Source organism: Humulus lupulus, chromosome 2, assembly GCF_963169125.1.
Source record: "Humulus lupulus chromosome 2, drHumLupu1.1, whole genome shotgun sequence".
Taxonomy (NCBI): domain Eukaryota; kingdom Viridiplantae; phylum Streptophyta; class Magnoliopsida; order Rosales; family Cannabaceae; genus Humulus; species Humulus lupulus.
The window spans coordinates 245,872,165-245,896,689 of NC_084794.1; the positions used below are offsets into that span (position 1 = coordinate 245,872,165).

General features: G+C 39.2%; 1 protein-coding gene, 1 long non-coding RNA gene and 1 other non-coding gene across 3 annotated transcripts; 2 read left to right on the forward strand and 1 right to left on the reverse strand.

Annotated features, from left to right (window-relative positions):
• The first annotated feature begins 9,241 nt into the window (after positions 1-9,241).
• LOC133816621 (uncharacterized) lies at positions 9,242-10,382 on the forward strand. Its single transcript, XR_009885381.1, has 2 exons — positions 9,242-9,321; positions 10,282-10,382. It is a non-coding gene; the product is annotated as an uncharacterized LOC133816621 (long non-coding RNA).
• Positions 10,383-10,813: 431 nt separating this feature from the next.
• On the reverse strand, positions 10,814-10,920 carry LOC133820763 (small nucleolar RNA R71). Its single transcript, XR_009887162.1, has one exon. It is a non-coding gene; the product is annotated as a small nucleolar RNA R71 (small nucleolar RNA).
• Positions 10,921-14,399: 3,479 nt separating this feature from the next.
• LOC133815330 (uncharacterized) lies at positions 14,400-15,118 on the forward strand. The gene is made up of 2 exons (XM_062248185.1): positions 14,400-14,684; positions 14,780-15,118. The coding sequence occupies exons 1-2, from the start codon at positions 14,400-14,402 to the stop codon at positions 15,116-15,118; spliced, it is 624 nt and encodes a 207-aa protein (XP_062104169.1).
• Positions 15,119-24,525: the final 9,407 nt, after the last annotated feature.

The following is a 24,525-nucleotide window of genomic DNA, read 5'->3' on the forward strand; positions in this document are numbered from 1 at the left end:
GTCCTTTAGCGGTTACCTGGTCATAACCAAATTATGGGATTCCATCAATAAAATGAATAATAAAAGGTTCCCAAACCAAAACCTAACCTCCAAGACCTCAAACACTACTCAACCGGGTAGTAGGTTCAATCCCGAGGCCTTAGGCTTGAATCCCCATGCTAAAAAGCTCGCTTTGGCCAAAAATGCCTTAAGGGCCGTGGCCCTCCTTGGCCATGCCGCGGCCCTCCCCTCAAACAGAGGCGCCTAAACCCAGCAGCCCCCAAGGGCCGCGGCTCACCCTGACCATGCCACGGCGCAACGCCCAGTTCAGCCAAAACCCCTGTTTTTCTTCCCTTGCGTTTTCCCTTGGAACCAACCCTTCAAACCCAATTTAAACACCACCTAAACCTCTTTCAAATACCCATTTAAACCTCCAAACATCACCCATAACTAGCCCTCAACATAACCCAAGTAAAACACCTCAAGAACTCCCCTTAATTCCAACTTTCCACACCAAAATCAAGAGCTGAAATCCTAAAACGAAAACAAAGCAAAACCAGTAAAATAATGGATAAAACTCACCTCAAATTCGAAACCAAACCCTCTTCAATGGCTGAACCAAGTCTACAACCTTAGCCCCTTGATCTCCTAGCTTAGTTCCACCCTTTGAGCTCAAAAACTCCAAAGAAGAAACAAGGAAAAATGAAGGAAAAAGATGGTACGGGAAGGAGAAGAAGGAAACTCTGTTTTGAGTTCTGTTTTACAGCCATCTAAACATCATATATATCCAAATCACAAATGACCACAATACCCCTAGGTCTTTAAAAGTTTCTAAAGCCAACTCAAGGGTAATTTTGACACTTTCCACCTACACCGTTAATGATAATTAACGCTTCCTAATTCCCGCTAATCTCAATATTCTCAAACACCAATATTTCACATCCCGTTACCCTTTAATGCCCGGTAACACTCTAATCATTAAAACACCCCGAGACTCACCCCGAGCCCCGAGCTTAAGCCTGTTATGACCAAATCGATACTTAACATTCCTTGATCGTCTCATGCCAACTAGCTCGAACATACCCACATCATAATGTGGTCTCAAATTATATCACCAACATGCGAACAAATAATCAATTTACCCTCAACGGGCCAAATTACCATCACACCCCTGTGGATAGAAATATGGACTCACTTGCATGCATTTTACATCATATCATAATATAATCAACATATACATGCATTTAATCAATTAATAGCATAATTAAGCAAGTATGGCCCTCCCGGCCTACTGTTCACGCCGTTAAACACAACGGAGAATTTGGGGCATTACAGTTCACGAGTGCTTTCATATCAATTTAATATACATAATGGAATCATGTTAGGCATGCATATATCATAATTTGAATGTCTCTACCAAATATCATCTTTATTGATTTTATCTTTCTTTACAATTTGTGCAGAGCAAAGGTACACAAACGAGCACAGCGTGGCGAGCTAAAAATAATACTTTTTGAGAGCCATAGAATTCCACGTTTTGGGTAAGCGCTTCCCACCATGGATTTCTTGTAATATATAGGAACCTTTGCTTATTTCTTCTGTAATCTAGAATGACCCTTCCCAATTAGGCTCCAACTTATTTTGGTTACCAGTAAATCTTCTGAGCACCCTTTCTCCTACTAGGAACTCTCTCGGGTTAACACATTTTTGATATTGTTGCTCAGCCAACATCTTGTATTTTTTGTTGCAAATATGAGCTACCTAACTAAGTTCTTCAAGCAAGTCTAAATTGTGTGCAAGATGTGCTATATTGAGGGGCAGTACGACGACTATGTTTGTGCGCAAAGTTGGCAAGCCTGTCGCTGTTGGGATTACTGCCTCTATTCCGTACACCATTGCATATCGAGATTCTCCCGTGGAGATTTTGCGCGTATTTCTGTATGCCCATAGTACTTTTTGTCTTCCAAGTCCTTTATATTTCTGAATATTACATTATTAGTAGCCTCGTCCTACCTGTTCACTTGTGGATAGCTAACTGAGGAAAACCACAAGTAAATCTTAAATCGCTGGAACAACTCTTTGATTTTAGAATTTTTGAATGATGTTCCATTGTCTACTATAATCTCCTTTGAGATTCCAAATTGGAAAATTATGTACTTCCACATAAAGTTTACCGTATCAGACTTCCCCACGGTGGTGTAAGATTCACCGACTACCCATTTGGTATAGTAATCTATGGCCAATAACATTTTCCTCTAGCAGCTCTGGGAAACTCTCCTACTACATTAATTCCCTACTTCACGAACGCCCATGGTGCAACAACCGAATGCAAAGGCTGTGCGGGTTGGTGTATTAATGGTGCATTCTGTTGGCACTTATCACACATTCTTGCATGATGTCCTACCTCTATCATCATGTATGGACAATAATATTCTGTAGTAAGAGCCTTATGAACTAGGCTTCGACCGCCTGAATGATTGCAGCACATTCCTTTGTGAATCTCCTCTGATAACTCTACAAAATAGAGTTATTTTACCACTTTTTATGTGCTAATTGTTGCTTAATTCTTGTGTTTTTAATTGATTTGTTAAGTTTTTAAGTAATTTTGAATTTATTGGGTTTATTTTGATTTTATATATTTTTGTGTGTTTTTATAGTTATTTTGTTGTAAAATGTTGTAGTTAATTATTTGAATTATTGTTGTTTAATTTGAGGTAAAAAAATGTTGTATTATTGAACTTAAATATTAAATATAAATTAAGTTTTAATTAATATTTTCATGGAACTTATGTTGTATATTTGATTATTGAAAATATTTAGTTTTAATTTAATTTATGTTTTTTTATAGGATATATGTTGTATTTTTGGGCTCTTTAAAAGCAAGAAAAAGAAGGAAAAATTGTGACATTTATGAAATGCAAGCCAGCCCAGGCCCACACGCCACCTCACTAGGCCCATCCACACCATCAGCCAAGCTCCACACGCCTCTGCCTCCTGCCACAAGCCTTCAACAGCAGTTTGGTCCACCTGATTCTCCAAGCCCCTCCATTCCGCCTGGCCCAGTCCATCAGCAACACCACGCCAGTAGCTCACCAAGACCCAGGCAGCCCTGCTGCCTCACGCGTGATGCTCCCAGCCAGCAGCAAGCTTTCGGCCCAGCAACCTGCCACACTTCCCAGCCCACCACGCCTGGCCCAAACTCCTTTTTTCTTCTTTCCCCCATCTGCCTCGGGGTTATTCCCTTCATTTTTCTTTCTCTTGGAAGGGTTGTCCCCAGGGGTTTTGAAGTTGTAGGATCCGCCGAGGTCAAGCTAGAGTTAGCGTTCGTTGTTGTAGTTATGGGCTGAGAGGTCATATTCAATGCTGACCTTGCTTCCTCTACATTAACAAACCTCTGAGCTCTTCGATTGAACTAAGTTAAGGACCTTACAGGCTTTCTTTGCAAGTCTTCCCAGAGAGGACTCCCAGGCATTACTCCGGCTCGAACGACCATTAAATGACCATTTTCGTCGACATCACGAGCTCGAGCGACTTCCAAGTTAAATCTTGTGAGATAACCTTTCAGTGACTCATTTGGCTATTGTCGAACATTAGTCAAGGCTGAAGCCTCGGGTCTAATGCTGAACATGGCTTTGAATTGTTTCTTAAAATCTTTCGACAATTAATCCCAGGAGGAATTCGAATGCCTATTGTATTTTTCAGACCAGTTTTTTGCTGGTCCCGTGAGAGAGGCTGGAAACAGCATACACCTGAGCTCGTAGCCCACATTACTGGCGCGCATAATTGTATTGAATGTGCTCAAGTTGCTGTATGGATATGAATTTCCATCGAATGGTGGGACGTGAGGAATTCTAAATCCTTGAGGAAACAGGGTGTTAGAGATGTGTGGGGCAAAGGGCTTGAGTTCCTCATCGAACTCTTCGTCCCGTTCTTGCTACGTTCATTCTGTAAGAACCTAAATGCTCCCTCCAACTGCTCAATCCTCTCTTGGACTAGATCTACAGAAGGCCTGGCCTGAACTGGAGGGAGCAGGTTATCGTTGATTACAACTCCAATTCCCCGTCTCGGTGCAGGATTGTACATCGGCTGCTCGACCGTTCAGATGATCTCGTAGATCTGGATTCAGGGGATTATCACACCCCCGATTATGGTTTATGTGTTCTTGTAGGTCAGGGTGGTCTCCTCGATTCCCAACATTCCTTGGCTCTGTGTCATAAATGCTCACAGACCTAGTGTAATCCGAGCTTTCGCTTACGTAGCTCGTCTCTCGGTGATTACGAGGTGGATCCCCTGCTTGTCTCCTTGTCCCAGCGGCTCGTGACCATGACATTTGGCTTCTAGTGGGTTGAGGAGCCCTACAATCTCAGGTAGCCTCTCCATTTCCATGTCCCCGCCCAGCCTGTCGATCCCTATTTTGAGGGGCAGGGTCGCGAAGCATCTTGAATTGGTGAGGGATGCCTTATTGGTGATGGCGGGTGTCTTATGGGAGATGGTGGATGTCTCCCATTGTTGGGCCTAGATGGTCCCGAATTCGCCCGATTAGGTTTCGGGATATTCTGTGTTGTACCAAGATTTGAGGTCCGAGCCACTGGGGGGCTCGGTTATTCCCCATTCCTGTGTGTGCTGCTGCAGTCGAGTTGGTAGTGGCCTCAGCCTGATTTCCCCTCCGGGGTCTTGGCTAAACAGGAAGGGATGTTGGTGGCGGTACTTGTCCTGCTCTCCAGGTGGCCGCATTCTTTCGAGGACGTCCCTTGGGTCTACAAGGTGGGGCCTGGACGTCCTGCGGAGGCTGGGTATCTTGCGGAGGTGGGGCCTAAGCCGCTTGTGCTTCAGCAACTAGCCTGGCTAATTCTTCGTTGCGTTTTGTAGCTTCTGCCAACTATTTACGCATTTGGCAGTTTTCGAGTTCTACGATTGGGACATATCTCTCGGGATTGTTGTACATGTCCTCGTTGGCCCTAGGAGCAGGTGGTCCCCGAGAGTTATACGAGTCACTCCTCTCACCGAGATCAGAATTCACCATGGGCTGCTTTCCAGGGCGCCGGGGGTACTCATCTTCATCTAGAATTTCTTCATCAGGCACATTGGGATCATTTGCAGCCATTGCTAATTCGAGAGGCTCTCTGACTAAACAGATTCACGCACTGTTTAATGGCTCTCAATGAAAGCACCAAACTGTTGATGATGTTTTTCGTCAACTTAAAAATGAGAGCAATTAAATAAGAATATATCAGAGGAAATGAAAGAAGATGAAAACAATATCTTTTTTATGTGGTTCAGTAGTTAAATCTGCTTAGTCCACGAGTCTATGTTATTAGTGTTTTAGAGTCTTCTTGAAAATTTTCAGAGAATAGTTGCCCAGAGTTTTCCCTCAAGATCTCAAGATTTCGGTCCCCCACAAATGGAGTTTCCTTCTCTATTTATAGAGAATGTTTCAAAATTCGTTCCCACATATTTCGGGAAGATATTTTATAAATCAAATAATATAATGTCATTTAATGCATTATTTGCTACGTACACAGAAACATCCCATAAAATGTGGGTTTGGTTAACAAATTATATAATATCCCTTAAACATAGGGATTTTACAACAATAAATACATTCATATGTAACCGGTTAGCTCAGATACGGAATCCATTACATCTCTGAGACTATTCGCTTATCACGAGCTCGTCATTTTACTTCGCCTGAGCTTATAACAAGTAATCATTGATGAAGTCATCGCATTCGAGCTTACACTTCTCGAGCTCGAACCTTCTTGTCTGAAGGCAAAAGAAGCATCAGGAAATATATATAAGTGTTGAACCATGGCTATCGCGAGCTCAGAGCATATTCGAGGCTACACACTCCTCGAGCTTTCGAGGTTTTCATTTACAGCAAAACGGTCTGACTAAAGGATCATATGACAACCGTACTTATTTCGAACTTACACCTAACGAGCCTAGATTTCGGGATCGTAATTCCTCAACCCCAAAATCTGGGTGTAACAGAATCATTCTTAAAATATTTAGATATTTAATTTATGACAATAATAAACATAACATGAGAAAAAATATTACATAATATTTTTTAAACTAAATTAATGTTTCATTAAAAAAATATTATTACCTAGATTGTTGTTTTATAATTAATACTAATAACTATATTATCTCGATTATCTTGATATTATCAAATTTTATTATGTTTATGCATGATTATTTTATACATTTTTTTAAACTTAATAGTGTATATAAAGTTATTTATGTGCATATATATACATATGCTTTGTTATAAGTTACATTATAGAAAAAAAGTTACAAAAATAAAAATAAATATGTACATGATAAATATTGATAATTTTGTGATATTTCAGTTATTAATATTAAAAAAAATATGGGTAAGAATTTTTCTTAATGAAAAATTAATTTAATTTGTAAAACTATTAAATATATTTTTAAAATGTCATGAAAATATATTTTTTCAATGTCATATTTGGTATTGTTTAAAATTAAGTGGTCCAATTTTTTTATGATTGTTTCAGTTTTTTTTTTTATATTTTTTTATGTATTTTGAAAGAAAAAAGAAATAAAAATAACATTGAGGGATTTAAATGATACAATTTGAAAATGTTGGGGATTTAAGTGAACAAAATCAATTTTTGAGACCTAAGTGTTACAAAGTGTAAAGAATGAAGACTGCAGCTGAAAAAAAACTTTATAATAATGATATTTTATAATATTTGAATTTATATTATTATAATTATTAAATATTTATTCTAGCAAAATTTTATAAAAATTATATTATATATTACATGTTACATATTATTATAATAATAATATTTATAGCATTTGAATTTATATTAATATAAGTATTAAATATCTAGTATTGTATTATATATTATTATAATAATGATATTTTATAACATTTGAATTTATATTAATATAATTGATAAATATCTAGTTATAATAATGATATTTTATAGTATTTGAATATATATTATTATAATTAATAAATATACATTTTTTAATTTATTTTAAAAGTATATTCCGTTAAATATTTAAAATATTCCATTAAAATTAACAAACGAAACCGTTAAAATTAAGAATTTCCGTTATTTACACACTTTATATAGATATATATTTTTTTAAATAATTATAGTCCTTACACATATTTTGTGAACCACAACAGCAAACATTATCCAAATAAAACTAAATTTTAAAAAAAAGTCCATAGTCTACTATATGAATGTATATAATTAATATTAAAAAAATAAACAAAACCCCAATAAAGTGAAGAGTGTCATCTTGGTCCCTATGTCGTTTTAACTATTGAGGCGAAAATTGTTCCCGACCATCCTATGGCCCATTTTGATGGAAGTATCAGTCTCATTAAAAGCAAATCCCTCAAGAAATTGACATCACTGGGCGTGAAGTAGATTGAAGGCAATGGTGGGTTATAATAAACAAAGGATTGGATTTTTATTTTCATTTATCTTGCAAGGGGTATTTTGGTCTTTACCACTCGAATTCTATTGCCAACTTTATCCAAATTGGCATATGTAAAGTTGTGCATATCCAAAGACAACTTATATGAGCCACTAAAAAAGCAAAACTGTCAGAAACTTAAAAACAAAAACACAGTACTTGCACAACATAACCCCCTTTAATCGTCGTCATCCACAACCCCCCTTTAACTTTTGCCCGTCAAAGAAAAGAAGCAAGCACCAGAGGGTAATTTGATCATGAAAAGACGACAAATTCAAGAACAGTTTTTTGTCTTTTAGGTGTCGTATTGGGCCCTACAAAAGCCTCATAAAGTCAGTGGGCTCATAGTTGGGGTCCATTTAATCCCCTCCTCGGTACTGTATAGTGGGCTAGCATATCTCTCGGACCCCATCAAACTCATCATTCTCAGTATATTTTGATCCTACTTTTGACTGATATTTCACCTTCAACAACACCTTTTCGTAAGGATGTAAAAAGAGATGAGTTGCAAGCCAAATGTTTCATATGAATATTCTTCAAAGTGTAATAATACCCTTCAATCTATTTTTTTTAATAATGATAATTATAAAAATGAAAAAGAAATATCTTTCCGGGTCTACTTAAAAACCCTCAATCATGCAGGTTAAAAAAAAAAGTAGAGCAAAATTGCAGCATCATTTTAGCTAAAAGTGCATGAAACTTTGAAAAGAATTTTGCTTTCACTTTATATTTTTATTGGAGATGGCAAAAGGTGTTTGTTGTTGGGGGCCAACCATAGATAGAGCAGAGCATAGTGGTGATGTGTGCGTTAGACTATGACTAAACATTATCTCCTAATTAAGACTCTTTTGACTGGTATTTATATATATATTTGGGTGCCCTGTCTACTGTCCTCTCACAATGATAAAAAAAGATGATTATAAATAACCAAAAAAATATATATAGGTTTATATGTAAGGTCTTTATCTCCATGCTTCATGTATCAAAACATGAATTAGTAGAATGCAAAGAAACTGAGATTTGTCCTAATTGACATGAAATGTTGTTCCAAATATCTTAGTACTTTATTCTTTACTTAAGAGTAAAAACTAAAACTAGCTTAAGTTTCAGTAAGACTTGCTCTTTGCGATGCTTTTAATGACATATAACATTTTACAATAGTCTTTATATGAACTATTTTAAGCATCATCAAATAATTTAGAAGATGAACAAGTTTTGCATAGGTATGTTTATTGATAACTCTTGAATAAAAAATTATTTTTATACTTTTAAGCTTATAAATATAGAATTATGTTGAGTGATGTTTGTGTTTTATTGTTATTTTTAGTTTTTTTTTTTTTTTTTTGTATTCTTTGGTGTTCTTGTGTCATTTTTAGTGTTATAGGGCTAAAAGTAGAAAAATAAGGAATTTATGCATGAATTGTTCAAAGAAAAATAATGAAAAGTGAATTGGTCCTAAGTTTAATTTGTGCTGAAATGTCAGGTTTTGTTGGAGCAAAAGAAATTTTGCTAGAGCATTGAAATCCATCATATAAGGGAGAGACATATGCCATTTCATTAATTGACTTGTCAAAGGGTGGTGAGGTGACAAAAAATCAGAGATATTGAACTATATTTTTGAGTAAATTCTAGAAGAAAAGAAAAGGAAGCTCACGTGTGAAAGGAAAGATGGACAATTTTGTACTTAGACAACTAAATTGGGTAACCTAGAGAAAAAAGAAAAAGAAAAAAAGGGAAACCAGCCTCATATAAAAGGGGGATCTGCCATTTTTGAAGGGAGATAGACAGAGGACAAGAGAGAAAACCAGAGATACAAGAATGAAGAAGAGGAAGAAGATGATGAAAAGAAGAGAAGCTTGCTTCCATCATCACTTTTGGGTTTTTTCTTCTCATTTGTTATTTCTTTCCTATTTTCTTTTAGTATTTGGTGTTTGAATACTCATGGACATATTTAATTTTGTATTTGTGTTTCTTGTATTTTCCATGAACTAATCTCATGTGGCTTGAATTATTGATGAATTCTATGTCTTAATTCTAATTTTCTAGTACTTTATTTTAGCAATTGACTCATTGTTCATTCAAATGTGTTTATTGATGATTTCTTGTTGTTGATTGGCCACCAATGAGAAGATATTGAGTTATATTTGTGCTGGGAAGTTTGAATATAATTGATAGATTTGAATGACACAAGTGAATAATCTTGTTAGGTTATGTTTGTGAATAACATAGGAATGTGTTATTTACATTGTGTAACCATTATGAATTGATGCTTAAATTCTGGGTTCTTAAACTTGATTGGCATAGGAATATGTTAAATTAGGTGAAAAAATTAACACCATAGGATTTGGAAAAGTTTTATGAGCTAATTTGGAATTCTTGTTAACTCTGGGTAATTTTGCAAAGATTTTGCTGTGGCAAAACGTACAGGTCAATTGACATAGAGGGATTTAATAATTCAAGTCTATTTCAACCAATTGATTTACCTCACTTTTAAATTAGCATTGTAGTTTATTTTTAGCATTTTTAATTTATTCCAAGTAGTGTTAGTTTACAAAATCAAAACAATTTAATTTGGTTACTTTTGCAATTGTTTGATAATTAGTTTGTGCATTTAGTTTTAATTTGCAATCCTTGTGAAGATGATTTCGAATATTTATCACTTTATTACTTGTGTTTGTGACTGTGTACACTTGCACATAATTGATCGAAAAATATCATAACAAGTTTTTGGCGCCGTTGCCGGGGATCGAAAATAAAATTTTGTGTATTATCAATTACTTTGCAATTTTTTTTCTTCGTTTGTTCTAACCTTGTTTGCTTGTTCTTGTGTTTTCTCAGGTTATCTATTGTATGAACGAGCAAGAAGACTTTGAACTAGCTCCAAATGACCCCGAGGTTGAACGTACATTTAGAAGAAGACTAAGGGAACAACGGCTGAAGAGGTTGAAGGAGTTGAGGGTGCTAACAATATTGCTAATGTGATTGCTATGGCCGATGACAGAGAAAGAGCCATAAGGGAGTATGCTGCCCCCATGTTCAATGAGCTCAATCCAGTCATTGTTAGGCCTGAAATTCAAGCACCCCAATTCGAGTTGAAGCTCGTGATGTTCCAAATGTTGCAGACAGTGAGCAATTTAGTGGGCTGCTTACAGAGAATCCTCATCTTCATCTCCGTTCATTTTTGGAGGTGAGAGATTCTTTTAAGTTGCAAGGTATTTCTGAAGAGGCCTTGAGGTTGAAATTGTTCCCTTTTTCTTTAAGGGACAGAGCTAGAGCTTGGATCAATACAATTCATTCTGACTCAGTGACTACATGGAATGAGCTAGTTGAGAAATTTTTTATGAAGTACTTTCCTCCAACGAAAAATGCTAAGTTTTAGAACGAGATTATTTCTTTTCAACAATTGGAGGATGAGTCGGTTTGTGACGCTTGGGAGAGGTTCAAGGAGTTATTGAGAAAGTGCCCACATCATGGCATCCCACATTGTATTAAAATGGAGACTTTTTATAATGGTCTCATTGCTTCCACACGCATGGTTTTGGATGCTTTAGAAAATAGGGCTATTCTTTCTAAGTCCTACAATGAAGCATATGAGATTTTAGAGCGTATTGCCAACAATAATTACCAATGGTCTAATGCTAGAGCCTCAACGGGAAGGAAAGTAGCAAGTATTCATGAGGTAAATGCTTTGAAAGCTTTGACCGCTCAAGTTTCATCTATGACCAACCTTTTGAAGACCATGAGTATGGGGAGTAACTTACAACCAGCTCCTATGAGCCAAGTAGCGAATGTTTCTTGTGTTTATTGAGGAGGAGGGCACACATTTGATAGTTGTCCTTCTTGTAACGACCCAAAATCACTAATAAGGCTTAAGGGCCTTGTTTAGCGTGTCGGGGGGGCATAATTGGTTTATGTGTGATTTAATGAATAAATGCATGATTATGTGGTATGTATGATTATATGATTACATGGATACGTGAAATGCATGTTTATGAGTATTAAATATGCATGTGGCTCGTTTCTTATTAGGAGGGAATTTTTGTAATTTTGATCCATTATGGGTATATTTGAATATATATGTGATTAATTGTTGAGACCACATTATTATGTGGATATATTTTCAGTATATGGCTCGAGATGGTCCTAGTGAGCGGATTAGCGAAATAGTCACGGTGGGGATTTATACACGGCTCAGGGGAGCCTAGGGGTATTTTTGGGAATTTAGAAAATATATCGGGGATTATTAGACATGGGTAAGTAATTGAAAGTTAATTGGAAGACGGGATCAATTGGTAGATGTTAGGAACACTTGAGGGATTAGCGGGAATTGAGAGCAATGACCATTATACCCTTAGATTGATTAATGGATTAAGTGTTATGTGGGAGGGTAAATTGGTCTTTTCTATAAAGGGATATATTCAGATTTACTTAGAATTAAAAACAGAATGAAGTAGAACCTCCCTGCCCCTTCTCTCTCACTCTCCCCTTATTGAATCTTGAAACTAAGGACCTAAAGGTAGCACAAGCAAGGCTTGAATTGTTGAAGGAAGTTGGAGTCTTGGAAGGGAAACTAGAGGGAAATTCAAGCTGGGATTTGGAGCTAGAAAATAGAGGAGAATTCAGCTAGAATTGAGGTAAGAGCTTTAGTTCATCCTTGAATTTTGCTAGATTTTGGGGTATAAAGTAGTTGATGAACTTAGTTTATTTGTATAGAATTGAGCTGAGTTGGTGTGAGGTTTCTGCTGGGAAGTTGGGCCACAATTTAAGGTGAGAACCTTGCTTTAATCTCTGTGTTTTGTTGAGTAGTTTAGGTTAAATTTTGAGAGCTTGAGTATGGGTTTTGGGGATTTGTTGGAGTTTTGGGGAAAAACTTAGTTAGGTTTTGTTGCCTTTGATGAGTAGAGTGTATTTCTGTGGTTAATTTTGGGTTTGGAGGTTTTGAGGGATGGATTTTTGGAGCTTTGGCTCAAGGAAATCCGAAGAGAAAACCCAGAATTTTCGCAACTCTGGTATCAGCGTTGTAGCGCTAGGTTGGGAGCGCTAGGCTGCGATTTTGGGGGCTAGAGTCTCTGACTCTAGCGCTGTAGCGCCCAATAGGTAGCGCTGTAGTGCTACTCAACTTTCAAAACTTGATTTTTGGATACTTTTTAGGGTTTTTGCTCAGGGGCTCGGGGGACGATTTCACCACCTCGTTTGGTAGAATTAGAGGTCCCGCGGGATGGTTTCTGTTTCCTGGGTATTTTATTTCGATTGGAAGTTGATGGTTACCATTGACCCTTGTGACTAGGTTTATTACTAAGGCTCGGGGCTAAGGATCATTCTCAGAACCATTTCACCTTCTCTGCGCGGAATTAAAGGTAAGAAAACTGCACCATTTTGTGTGGCTGAGTTGGGACTAGGGTTCCCTATAGTTGAATACAAATGATGTATGATTATGATATGTCATGTGAGCATGAAATAAACGGCCTAAGAGTGTTAGGACTGATATATGCTCACAGGACGCAACTTGGCCATTGTGAGCTGAGGTTAGCTAAATAATCACTGAGCTTGGCCTAAGCGAGTCAGAGTTGGTGGGTTAAATAGAGGGTGCGGCCTAAGGGCGTCAACCCTGAGTATTGTATGATGAGTATTGATATGTTAACGATTGCTAATCTATTGCTTATAGCTTGTTAAATACTGGATAAATAACTTGTGAATAAATTGATTGTCTTCTCTGATTAGATGATCGTTATGACATGCTGAATAATTGGTTAACTATGGTTACGGGTCATTTGATTGTCTGTATTTTTTATGCTATGCTTTATGGTTTTCTTGTTGGGCCTTGGCTCACGGGTGCTACGTGGTGCCGGTAAAGGAAAGGGTAAGGTGGACCAATCCTGAGTTGGAGAGCTCTGGGGGTGGGATGTACATAGTCAGCTACTCGTCCGCCATGGCGGAGGGATAGTACAGGGACATGAAAACCTAAAATGCGTATTTTTCCATTAGAGTGGCTTATGATTGTATATGACTTTTGAAAATTTGTAAATTGTCCTTTAACCCTGTTTTTGGGATCCCATGTACCAAACGTTTATTTAAATGAAAATTTATCTATTTATGACCAAAATCTTTTAACCCTAACTCAAATATGACTTTAGGGCCACCTTTACAACTAAATGACTTGATTAGCAAGTCTTGCACGATTATAAACACACAGTGTAACGATCTTGGTTATCCAGGGCATTACACTTCTAATCCCACTTCGGTTTGTTACTTAGGGAATCAAAATGACAATCGCAACAATCCATATTCCAACTCTTACAATCTGGGTTGAGGAATCATCCAAACTTTTCTTGAGGAGGTCAAGGGGCTAGTTCAAGTGGTGCAGCCATTCCAAACAAGCCTACTTATCCACCAGATTTTTCTCAACAACAACAACCAAGAGCTCAACCTCCTCCTCCACAAGTTTCTCAAACAAGATCTTTGGAGAATTTGATGAAGAGTATATGGCCAAGAATGATACAGTGATACAAAGTCAAGCAGCATCTTTGAGGAACGTAGAGATTCAAATGGGATAGCTAGCCAATGAGTTGAGGAATAGACCACAAGGCGCCTTGCCTAGTGATGCCAAAAATCCAAGGAGAGATAGTAAAGAGCATTGCAAGGCGATCACTTTGAGGAGTGGTAAAAATCTAGAGTTGAATGATGAAATATCTAAGATAGAAAATGAGCCCACTTCAATCAAAAGTAGTGTGGAAAAAGGAGAAAAAGTTGGAATTTTGAATTTGTCAAATGCTGATCCTGAAGAAAATACTGCAGCAATTCCTCAGCAAAATGCATAAGAGAAGCTAATTAGCAAGCCGCCCCCACCATTTCCTCAACGATTTCAAAAGCAGCAGCAAGATAGCCAATTTTGGAGATTTTTAGATGTTTTGAAGCAACTCCACATCATCATACCTCTGGTGAAAGCTTCAGAACAAATGCCCAATTATGTGAAGTTCTTGAAGGATATTTTGACAAAGAAGATGAGGCTTGGTGAATTTGAAATGGTAGTTTTGACTGAGGGTTGTAGTGCTATTTTGAAGAATAAAATTCCTCCCAAGTTGTTCACAATTCCAATTTCTATTGGGGAGCGAGAAGTTGGTAAAACTCATTGTGATTTGGGAGCTAGTATTAATTTGATGCCCATGTCCACTTTTAAGAAGATGGGAATTGGAGAAGCAAGGCCAACTACAGTCACTTTGCAATTAACTGACCGTTCTATGGTGCATCTAGAGGGAAAGATGGAAGACGTCCTAGTACAATTCGCCAAGTTCATTTTTCTGGCAGATTTTATTATTCTTGATTATGAGGAAGATAGGGAGGTTCCAATCATTTTGGGGAGACCATTCCTTGCCACTGGAGGACTTTGATAGATGTTGAAAAAGGAGATTTCACCATTCGAGCTCAAGAAGAACAATTAACATTCAAGGTTTTTAATCCTATACATTCTCCTAATGAAGTTGAAGCTTGTTTAGCCATAAGTGCTTTCAACTCCAAGATGATTGAAAAGATGCATGAAAAGCATAGCAAAGGAGTGAGGAAAAAGGTCCCTTTTGAAGAAATTGAGAAAGGTGGTGAGCCATGGAAAAGTAAGGAAGAAGAACTATCCCATCCTCAAAAGTTACTGAAGAAAAAGAAACATGGTAGAAAGCCTTAGTAAAAAATATTTGAAGTTGGGCATAGAGTGCTTTTCTCAAACTCTCTAATGAAAACAAATCATGGGCAGTTGAAATCAAGGTGTGATGGTGTGTTCTTATTGACAAAAGTGTATCCCAATGGTGTGGTGGAATTATATGATGAGCATATATGGGAGAGCATTTAAGGTGACAAGGAAGGGAACAAAGTTTGGGGGAAGCCAGGTTGAGAGATACACTACCTCGGTTTCCTTGAAAGATCATTAAAAAAATGTTTGAAGTTTGGGTTGCTATGGTACTTGGAGGATTCATTTGTAAAGCAACCCAAAGAAAGAATAAAAAAAAAATGAAAAAAAAAAGAGAAAAGAAAGGCAAAATCATGTGTTATTTAGTTAGTTATTTTTATTTTTTTAGTTTTATTTTATTTTATTGTGTTGTTTTTTGGAATGGTTTTACGTTGTTCTTGTGTTTCAGGTGTTAAATAACAAGAAAATGGTGTTTTGGCAGTAATTTGGGGGTCTGAAGATTTTGCGGAAATTGTGCTGAAGCAAAATGAGGAGCAAAATGTGTGAAATTTTCAAAAAATGAAGGGTTCCACCTATTGCAACAAAATTTTTACTCGTAGCAATTTGGGAAAGCATCCAACTCTACAACCAACCAAAAAGAAAGCCATCAATTCAAAATCGACCTTATCCTTTCAGATGACAATTCTGAAGAATAGGTGGGGAGTTTTCTCATCTTAGCGGATTTTTTTTTTATTTTGTTATTTCTTTTGTTCTGTGGCTGTAACCTTGTTTTGAATTCTTGCTGGTATCTCTATTTTGATTCAAGTTTGTCCTTGTCTTTTTGTTATTTTGAGGATATTCTTTGCCTTTGTTAGTGTTGGTTGTGCACTGTAATCTTATCTATAATTCCTGGGAGTATCACTTTTTGTGTTTGGTTGTGCATAAGAATCTGTTAAGTTTTCATATTTTCATAAAATTAATATAATAATATATTTCGTCAAAATAATTTATAAACAATATTACTCATGAAATATTTTTTAACCGAATTAAAAAAACACATATATTGAATACTAGAATCAAGTATAATTTTTAAAATTACAAAAATACCCTTATTTTATTTTTAATAACATTTCATTTGTTATTTTAAACTAAAGTAACGATATAAATGCTTTACAAATCAATTTCTTTAAATAAACAAATATTATTTATCATTTTATATTTTGATATATGTATATTTGTTTTTATATTATCAGCATAAAAAATAAAATAAGTCATTAACTAAAAAATTATTGGTTTAAGATTTTTTTTTAAAAAAATAATAATAATTTTGAAGTGTTTCACATTCCTAGGTATCTGAAAACCACTTGTCAGATGGGTTTCACTTGAGCCTAGAATCAGGATAAGTTAAAACCCCTAGAGTACAGATTCCCGAATTAGAAAAACTCAAACCCAGTACCAAACATGGGAAAATGTTCAGATTCTGATTCCCATGTCCAGATTCCTGCATACCAAACGACCCCTTAGGGTCGTCCAAGCGACAAATTCAAGATTAAACATAGTATTTCACAAAAATACCCCTGGCCGTGGCAGCCATATAGGTCGAACATGTACACGTCGCTCCACGCTCTCCGTACTCATGGTTGATCGACCTTTCCTTTGCCCTTACCTGCACCATAGAGCACCCGTGAGCCGAAGCCTACCAAGAAAACTCAACATAAAACAATCAAAAAATGCATATCTATCAATAAGCATATAACAAAACAGCCAACAGGCCAAACACATAGTAGCCATGCTGTCTCTGGCGCTTTACCAGGCCCTGGGTTTGCGGTCTTCACCGTGAGGATGACTCCAGCATCCTAAGAGGGTCTCGCTCTAACGTCTTGCACTCCGCGTGCTAAACGCCGCTCCCGACCCCTTGCCGTACTCGGCTTTGCACTCCGTGAGCTTAACACCATTCGCGGCCCCTTGCCGTTCTCGGCTTCCTACTGTTCTCGGCCTTCGTCGTTCCTGGCCTTCGTTGTTCATTCACAAATATGTAACACATAGAATATAATCAACAAATACTTAAACAAATACAAAACATAAACAATAGGGTTGCACCCTGCAATTCAATCACATAAGGCCATGCCCTGCAATACAAACTATAGGGCCATGCCTTGCTCTACGGGTACGACAATTTTCTTACCTGTGTCCCAAGCTTCCTAAGCATCGAAATCCCGAGCACAGTCCTCTAACTCGAGCCTCACTGAAAACCTAGTCACAACGCATTTACAGTAGCCATCTATTAAGCTCTAATCCATTAAATATCTTTGGAATATAATTCTAGTCTCCGGGACATTGGATTCTACCAATTTGGGTGGTAAAATCTTTCCTGGGCCTTAAAAATTGGGTTCCTAAGCCAAACACCTAAAAAACAACCAATGTGTTGAATTAGGGTCGCGGCCCAGACCCTTAAGGGCCACGGCACACCCCAAAACAGAGGCAAAATGCTTCCCTGCAAGGAGACACGGGCCGTGACATACCCTTCTTAGGGCCGCAGCACGCCTCAAGAACAGAGGCCTTCACACACACACGGGTCGTGGCCCTTGATGAACAAGGCCGCAGCGCAAGCCCCAGAAACCAGCCTTTTCTCAAGTTTTTCTTTGAGCTTAAACCCATAAGTCACACCCCAAACTTCAGCCAACCTCAGAATTAAGCCCATAATTCATACTCATATAGCCTAAACATCCTAACAAACTCATAAGAAAATTCTTACACCCATCAAACCTCCAGAACAATTCTTGGAAACCAAATCCATGCAAGCGTAAGTTCTAGCTACAAAACCAGCAGAATTCAATTTGATCAACAGGTTTAAGAGCTTACCTTTGAACTGAACTAAGCCTCTGAACTAATCTCCTGAGTTCCAAGCTTCTAGCCTCCCAAGTTACAGCCTTGAATTTCTGAATTCCTAGCTTAAATCCCTTAGAATTCTCTCAGCTTTCAAGCATCCAAAGAGAGAGGAAGAAACCGAGAGATGAAGAGAGAGTCTTCTGTTTTGTTCCAGTGGTTTTCCAAGGCTTCTCTAAGCTAAGTAATACCCCTGCCAAATGACCAAAATGCCCCATAAGCTTATCCTTAACCCTTAAGTAACCCAAGGGCAATTTAGTCTTTTACCAAATCCTGTTAAATCCCCGAGTATTCCTATAAATCCCCATTTAATCCCGACATGTCTAAATACTTGGTAAATTACTAACCATTACTCAAAAATTCTCGAACACATTATATACCCAAAATACCCCTAGGCTCCTCCCGAGCCGGGTATTCGACCCCGTTGTGACTTTCTAGCTAAACTGCTCCCTAGGACTGTCTCGGATCGTGCATCACAAATATATCGCCACTCACACATGGTGTCAATCACAATATACACAAATATTGTATTTATGCCCTCAACGTAAAATTTACAAACATGCCCCTTAACAGCCAAAAGGGGCCCACATGCATATTTAATTCACCTAAATATGCATTTCTAATCACATAGTCATCAAATTAACATATAAACATAATAAATCAATTATTTCTCTCCAGGCACGCTAATCAAGGCCCTAAGCCTTATTAGCAAATTGGGACGCTACAACTATCCCCTCCTTACAAAAATTTCTTCCTCGAAATTACCTGAATAACTCGGGATACCGATCGCACATATCTGACTTAAGCTCCCACGTCGCCTCTTCTACCTTGTTGTTTCTCCACAACACTTTTACTACAGCGATGGTCTTGCTCTGCAAGACTTTATCCTTCCGGTCGAGAATATGAACCGACTTCTCCTCATATGACAAATCCTAGTCCAGCTCCAAGTTCTCATAACTCAGTACATGCGTAGAATCAGATACGTACTTCCGGAGCAGGGACACGTGAAATACATCTTGAACCTCTGATAGAGCTAGAGGCATCGCCAATCTGTAAGCTACCTCTCCAAACCGTTCCAGAATCTCAAAGGGGCCAACAAACCTAGGGCTCAGCTTGCCCCGAACACCAAACTGTTTCACACCTTTCAAGGGAGAAACTCTGAGAAACATGTGGTCACCTACTTGAAACTCTACGCTCCTGTTCCTCAATTCTGAGTAACTCTTCTGACGACTCTGGGAGGCGAGCATTCGAGCTCTAATCTTTTCAATCGCCTCATTGGTTCTCTGAACAACCTCATGACCCAAGTATCTCCTCTCACCCATCTCATCCCAATGGATATGTGATCTTCACTTCCTCCCATATAACATCTCATATGGAGCCACTTCGATAGTCGCCTGATAAATGTTGTTGTACAAAAACTCAATCAAAGGGAAATACTTACTCCAAGATCCCCAAGATTCAGTAGACAGGCTCGTAACAAATCCTCCAGTACCTAAATCATCCTCTCAAACTATCCATTCGTCTGGGGATGATAAGCGGTACTAAACCACTACTGCATGCCCATAGCCTTTTTCAGGCTCTCCCAAAACTTGGAGGTGAAGGTGGGGTCCCTGTCGGATACTATCAACCTCGGTGCCTCATGAAGTCGTACAATTTCCTTCACATATAGCTCAGCATACTACTCCACAGTATAATTCGTCCTCACAGGAAAAAAGTGGGCAGATTTGGTATACTTATCAACAATCACCCATATTGAATCCTGTTGTCCCACGGTCTTCGACAATCCAACCAAAAAGTCTATGGTGATATCCTCCCATTTCTACTCTGGAATCCCTAGAGGCTGCAATAACCCTGCTGGCCCCTGATGTTCAGCCTTTACCTTATGACAAGTTAAACACTTGGCCACATAATCCACCACATCCCTCTTCATTCCTGATCACCAATACAAGGTTCTCAAATCTTGGTACATCTTTGTCATACTCGGATGCAAAGAATAGGGAGTGGTATGAGATTCATCCAAGATCTCTCGCCGAATATCAGAATCCATCATAACACAAATCCAACCCTTGTACTTCATTAGTCCCATCTCTGAAATAGAGAAGTCCTTAGCTGCTCCAGCTAAGACACTCTCTTTATGCCCTCTCAACTAGGGATCTTCCCCTTGCGCTTCCTTGATCCTCTCAAGAAGTGTAGAATGAAGAGTCATGTTGGCTAACCGACCAACCATTAACTCTATACCTGCTTTAGTTATCTCCTCAAATAACTTATCATATATCTGCCTTAAACTGAACAACTATCCTGGGCCCTTTCGACTTAGCGCGCGGCCACCACATTGGCCTTCCCAGGATGGTATAGAATATCACAATTGTAATCCTTTACCAACTCCAGCCAACGTCTCTGGTGTATATTCAGATCTTTCTGGGTAAATAAGTACTTCAAACTCTTATGGTCGGTGTATATTTTTCACTTCTCACCATATAGATAATGTCTCCAAACCTTAAGTGCAAATACCACCGCTGCCAATTCTAGATCATGTGTGGGATATCTCTGCTCATACTCCTTCCCTTGTCTCGATGTGTAGGCTATCACCTTTCCGGCTTGCATCAGTACACATCCTAAACCCTGTCTGGAAGCATCACAATAAACCACAAACTTCTCATTTTCTGACGGCCAACTCAATACTGGAGTGGTGATTAGTTGGCACTTCAATTCCTTGAAACTATTCTCACACCTGTCTGTCCACATACTTAGTCTTCTTTCGTGTCAATTCAATCAATGGTGTGGCTATCCTAGAAAACCCCTCAACAAACCGCCGGTAGTACCCTGCCAATCCCAAAAAGCTCCTAACTTTTGGTACACTGCTTGGTCTAGGCCAATCTCTCACTGCCTCAATCTTTCTTGGGTCAACCAGAATCCCCTCCTTACTAACAATATGACCCAGAAATGTTACTTGCGGTAGCCAAAATTCACACATGTTGAACTTAGCATATAACCTATGCTCTTTCAACCGCTGTAATACCAAACGTAAATGCTGCTCATGCTCTGTCTCTTACTGGGAGTACACCAATATGTCATCAATAAACATAATCACAAACTTGTCCAAAAATTCCTTAAAGACCCTATTCATCAAATCCATAAAAGTTGCTGGGGCGTTGGTTAATCCAAAGGACATAACCATGAATTCATAGTGTCCATACCTTGTGTGGAAAGCGGTCTTTGGTTTGTCCTTATCTTTAATCCTTAACTGATGGTAGCCTGACCGAAGGTCAATCTTAGAGAACACTGTCTTCCCCTGTAACTAGTCAACCAAGTCGTCGATCCTAGGTAATGGGTACTTATTCTTAATGGTCAACTTGTTTAGCTCCATGTAATAAATATACATCCTTAAAGATCCATCATTCTTCTTGACAAATAATACTGGAGCACCCCATGGGGAGAAACTCAGTCTAATGAACCCCAAATCAAGTAACTCCTGCAACTGAATCTTCAGTTCCTTCAACTCTGCCGGAGCCATTCTATAAGGTGTCCTCGACACTGGCTCCGCCCCTGGCGCCAACTCTATAATGAACTCGATCTCCCTCTGTGGCGGCAACCCTGGCAAGGCTACGAGAAACAAATTTGGAAACTCACATACCAATTTGGTCTCACCTGGCCCAACCGCCACATCTCTTGATGTATCCACAATGTTTGCTAGGAATCCTATGCAACCTTCCTGCATCAGGTCTCTAGCCTTCAGTGCTGAAATCATAGGTACTCGATGCCCACTAAATGTCCCCACAAATAAAAAGGGTACCTCCCCTTCCAGTTCAAAAGTCACCATCTTGCGCTTGCAGTCAATCGTTGCCCCGTACTTCGATAACCAATCCATCCCTAAGATCATATCAAAGTCATCCATCGCTAACTCAATCAGATCAATAGACAACTCTCTACTGTCTACTGTCTGTCTCTACTGGCAATGCTCTAACCCATCTCCTAGAGACTACCAGTTCCCCAGTCAGCAACAAAGTCTGAAATCCCCTAGCATACAAGTCACTAGGTCTACACAGCTGATCTATCACTCTAGCAGACACAAATGAATGAGTAGCTCTTGAATCAATCAATGCAATAAAAGAAGAACCATCGCTAGAAATCTGACCTATCACGATCGAGGGGCTAGCCTCAGCCTCAGTATGGGTCAAGGTGAATACTCTGGCAAGAGCGAGACTGTCGCTCTGCTTCGGCTCCTCTTTCCTGGCTTGTGGGTAGTCCTTCTTCAAATGGTATGACACTCCCACAAATAAAGCAGGCCCTACTCTCCCTGATGTCGTCGTCTGCATCGAGGACACACTGGGAAACTCCTCTAGTTGTCACCCCTACCCTGATGGCCACTGAAAGCACCTTGTGCCCTCCTATCCGAGCTAGGAGGAATGAAATAGTCTGGGGCCTTTCTCTTCTACTCACTAGGGCCACTACCCCGACTAGATTCAGTGAAAGGAGGAACCGTCCTCTGAGCATCACACCTAGCGGCGCCTTCTCTCCATATCTGATCCTCAGCCCCCTCAGATGTAATGGCCTTGTCCACTACCTGAGCATACATAGTAGTCCTCAGATCTAAGGTTATCTTTACATCACAAGCGATCATGACATTCAATCCCCGCATAAATCCATCCCTTCGTTCCACATTAGTCGGTACCAAATCTAGCGCAAACTTAGCCAACCGGTCAAACCTCAAGGCATACTCAGTAACTGTCATTCGATTCTGAGTCAGGTTGGTAAACTCGTCAACCTTCACAGCTCGAACTGCGACACTATAATACTTCTCATTGAAAATGTTTCTGAACTCTTCTGAGGTCATAGCTGCAACGTTCCTTCTCTGAGTCACCACATCCCACTAGATGCGGGCATCCTCTCTAAACTTGTAGCTGGCACAAGCTACCCTCTCATTCCCTTCCACCCTCGTGAAATCTAGGATGGAAGAAATCATATTCATCCACTGCTTTGCCCCAGTGGGCCTGGTCCACCCTCAAAGGTTCTTGAACCTATCATACAAAGGTTCCCACCTATTCTCCATAACAGGATGAACTGGCATTGGCACCACAACCTATTGAACCTGTAACCCAATGCCCTGAGGAGGGGCTTGTTGCCTCAATTGTCGAAGCTCTTCTTTTGTTCGGTGAAGTCTAGCTTCCATTTTGGCAAACAACTATTGCCAATTCGGTGGGGCAGGTGGAGGGTCCTGACCCTGGTTGTCATCCTCGGCCTTATTGCTGCGGAGTCTAATTGATCGCTGAGGCATTTCAACAATATGCCTGCAATCAATGATGCCGCTCATCAGGCATGATAACAACATCCAAAACCACCTCCCAATTCATATCAACCAACCATGAACAACAGTCCGCACAACACAGATAACATACAACAATCAAAGGGGCCATGCCCTAACATCATGCATATGTTAACACATTCATCATGGTCTATATAAAATAATAAGGCAAACATGGCACTTAATCACGCAATCAAGCATAAAATTCAATCATTACCAACCAACCCTGAGTCGAGCTTGTCACTGGCAGCGAGCGTACATGTTTAGTCAATCTCTAGGAACCATAAAATTTGGCTTGCTCTGATACCAAGTTGTAACACCCTTCTTCCTTAGAGTCATTACTAAGTGAGTTTAAAACGTGCTAATCACTCCCTAATCGAGATTTTAGGTTAAAAGTGTAGCTAAACTGGGGTAAAACCCGTTCCACGTCATTAAATTTAAAACATTTGATAATCATTGAATCCTTAAAAAGTTTTACAGTTGGGATCCCAAAATATTGTTTTAGAAAATATTTACAACTCAAAATACATTTAAGGTCGTCCAAGCGACAAATTCAAGACTAAACATAGTATTTCCCAACAATACCCCTGGCCGTGGCAGCCAGGTAGGCCGAACATGTACACGTTGCTCCACACTCTCCGTACTCATGGTTGATCGACCTTTCCTTTGCCTTTAGCTGCACCATAGAGCACCCGTGAGCTGAAGCCCAGCAAGAAAACTCAACATATGCATATATATCAATCAACATATAACAAAATAGCCAACAGGCTAAACACATAGCAGCCATGTCGTCCCAGGCGCTTTACCAGGCCCTGGGTTTGCAGTCTTCACTGTGAGGATGACTCCAGCATCCTAAGAGGGTCTTGTCCTAACGACTTGCTCTCCGCATGCTCAACGCCGCTCCTGGTCCCTTGTCGTACTCGGCTTTGCACTCCGCGTGCTTAACGCCGTTCCCGGCCTTTTGCCATTCTCGGCCTTCGCCGTTCCCGGCCTTCGCCATTCCCGGCCTTCGCCGTTCATTCACATATATGCAACACATAGCATATAATCAACAAATACTTACACAATTACAAAACATAGACAATAGGGTTGCGCCCTAAAATTCAATCACATAGGGACATGCCTTGCAATACAAACTATAGGGCCACGCCCTGCTCTACGGGTACAACAGTTTTCTTACCTGTGTCCCAAGCTTCCTGAGCATAGTCCTCTAACCTAAGCCTCGCTGAAAACCCAG

What these genes read in the sequence shown, in the direction of transcription:
- LOC133815330 (XM_062248185.1), top strand. Translation starts at nt 14,400, where the DNA reads ATGCCCAATTATGTGAAGTTCTTGAAGGATATTTTGACAAAGAAGATG. An exon ending in AATTAACTGACCGTTCTATG is followed by an intron (nt 14,685 to 14,779) that starts GTGCATCTAGAG and finishes TGAGGAAGATAG; the next exon opens with GGAGGTTCCAATCATTTTGG.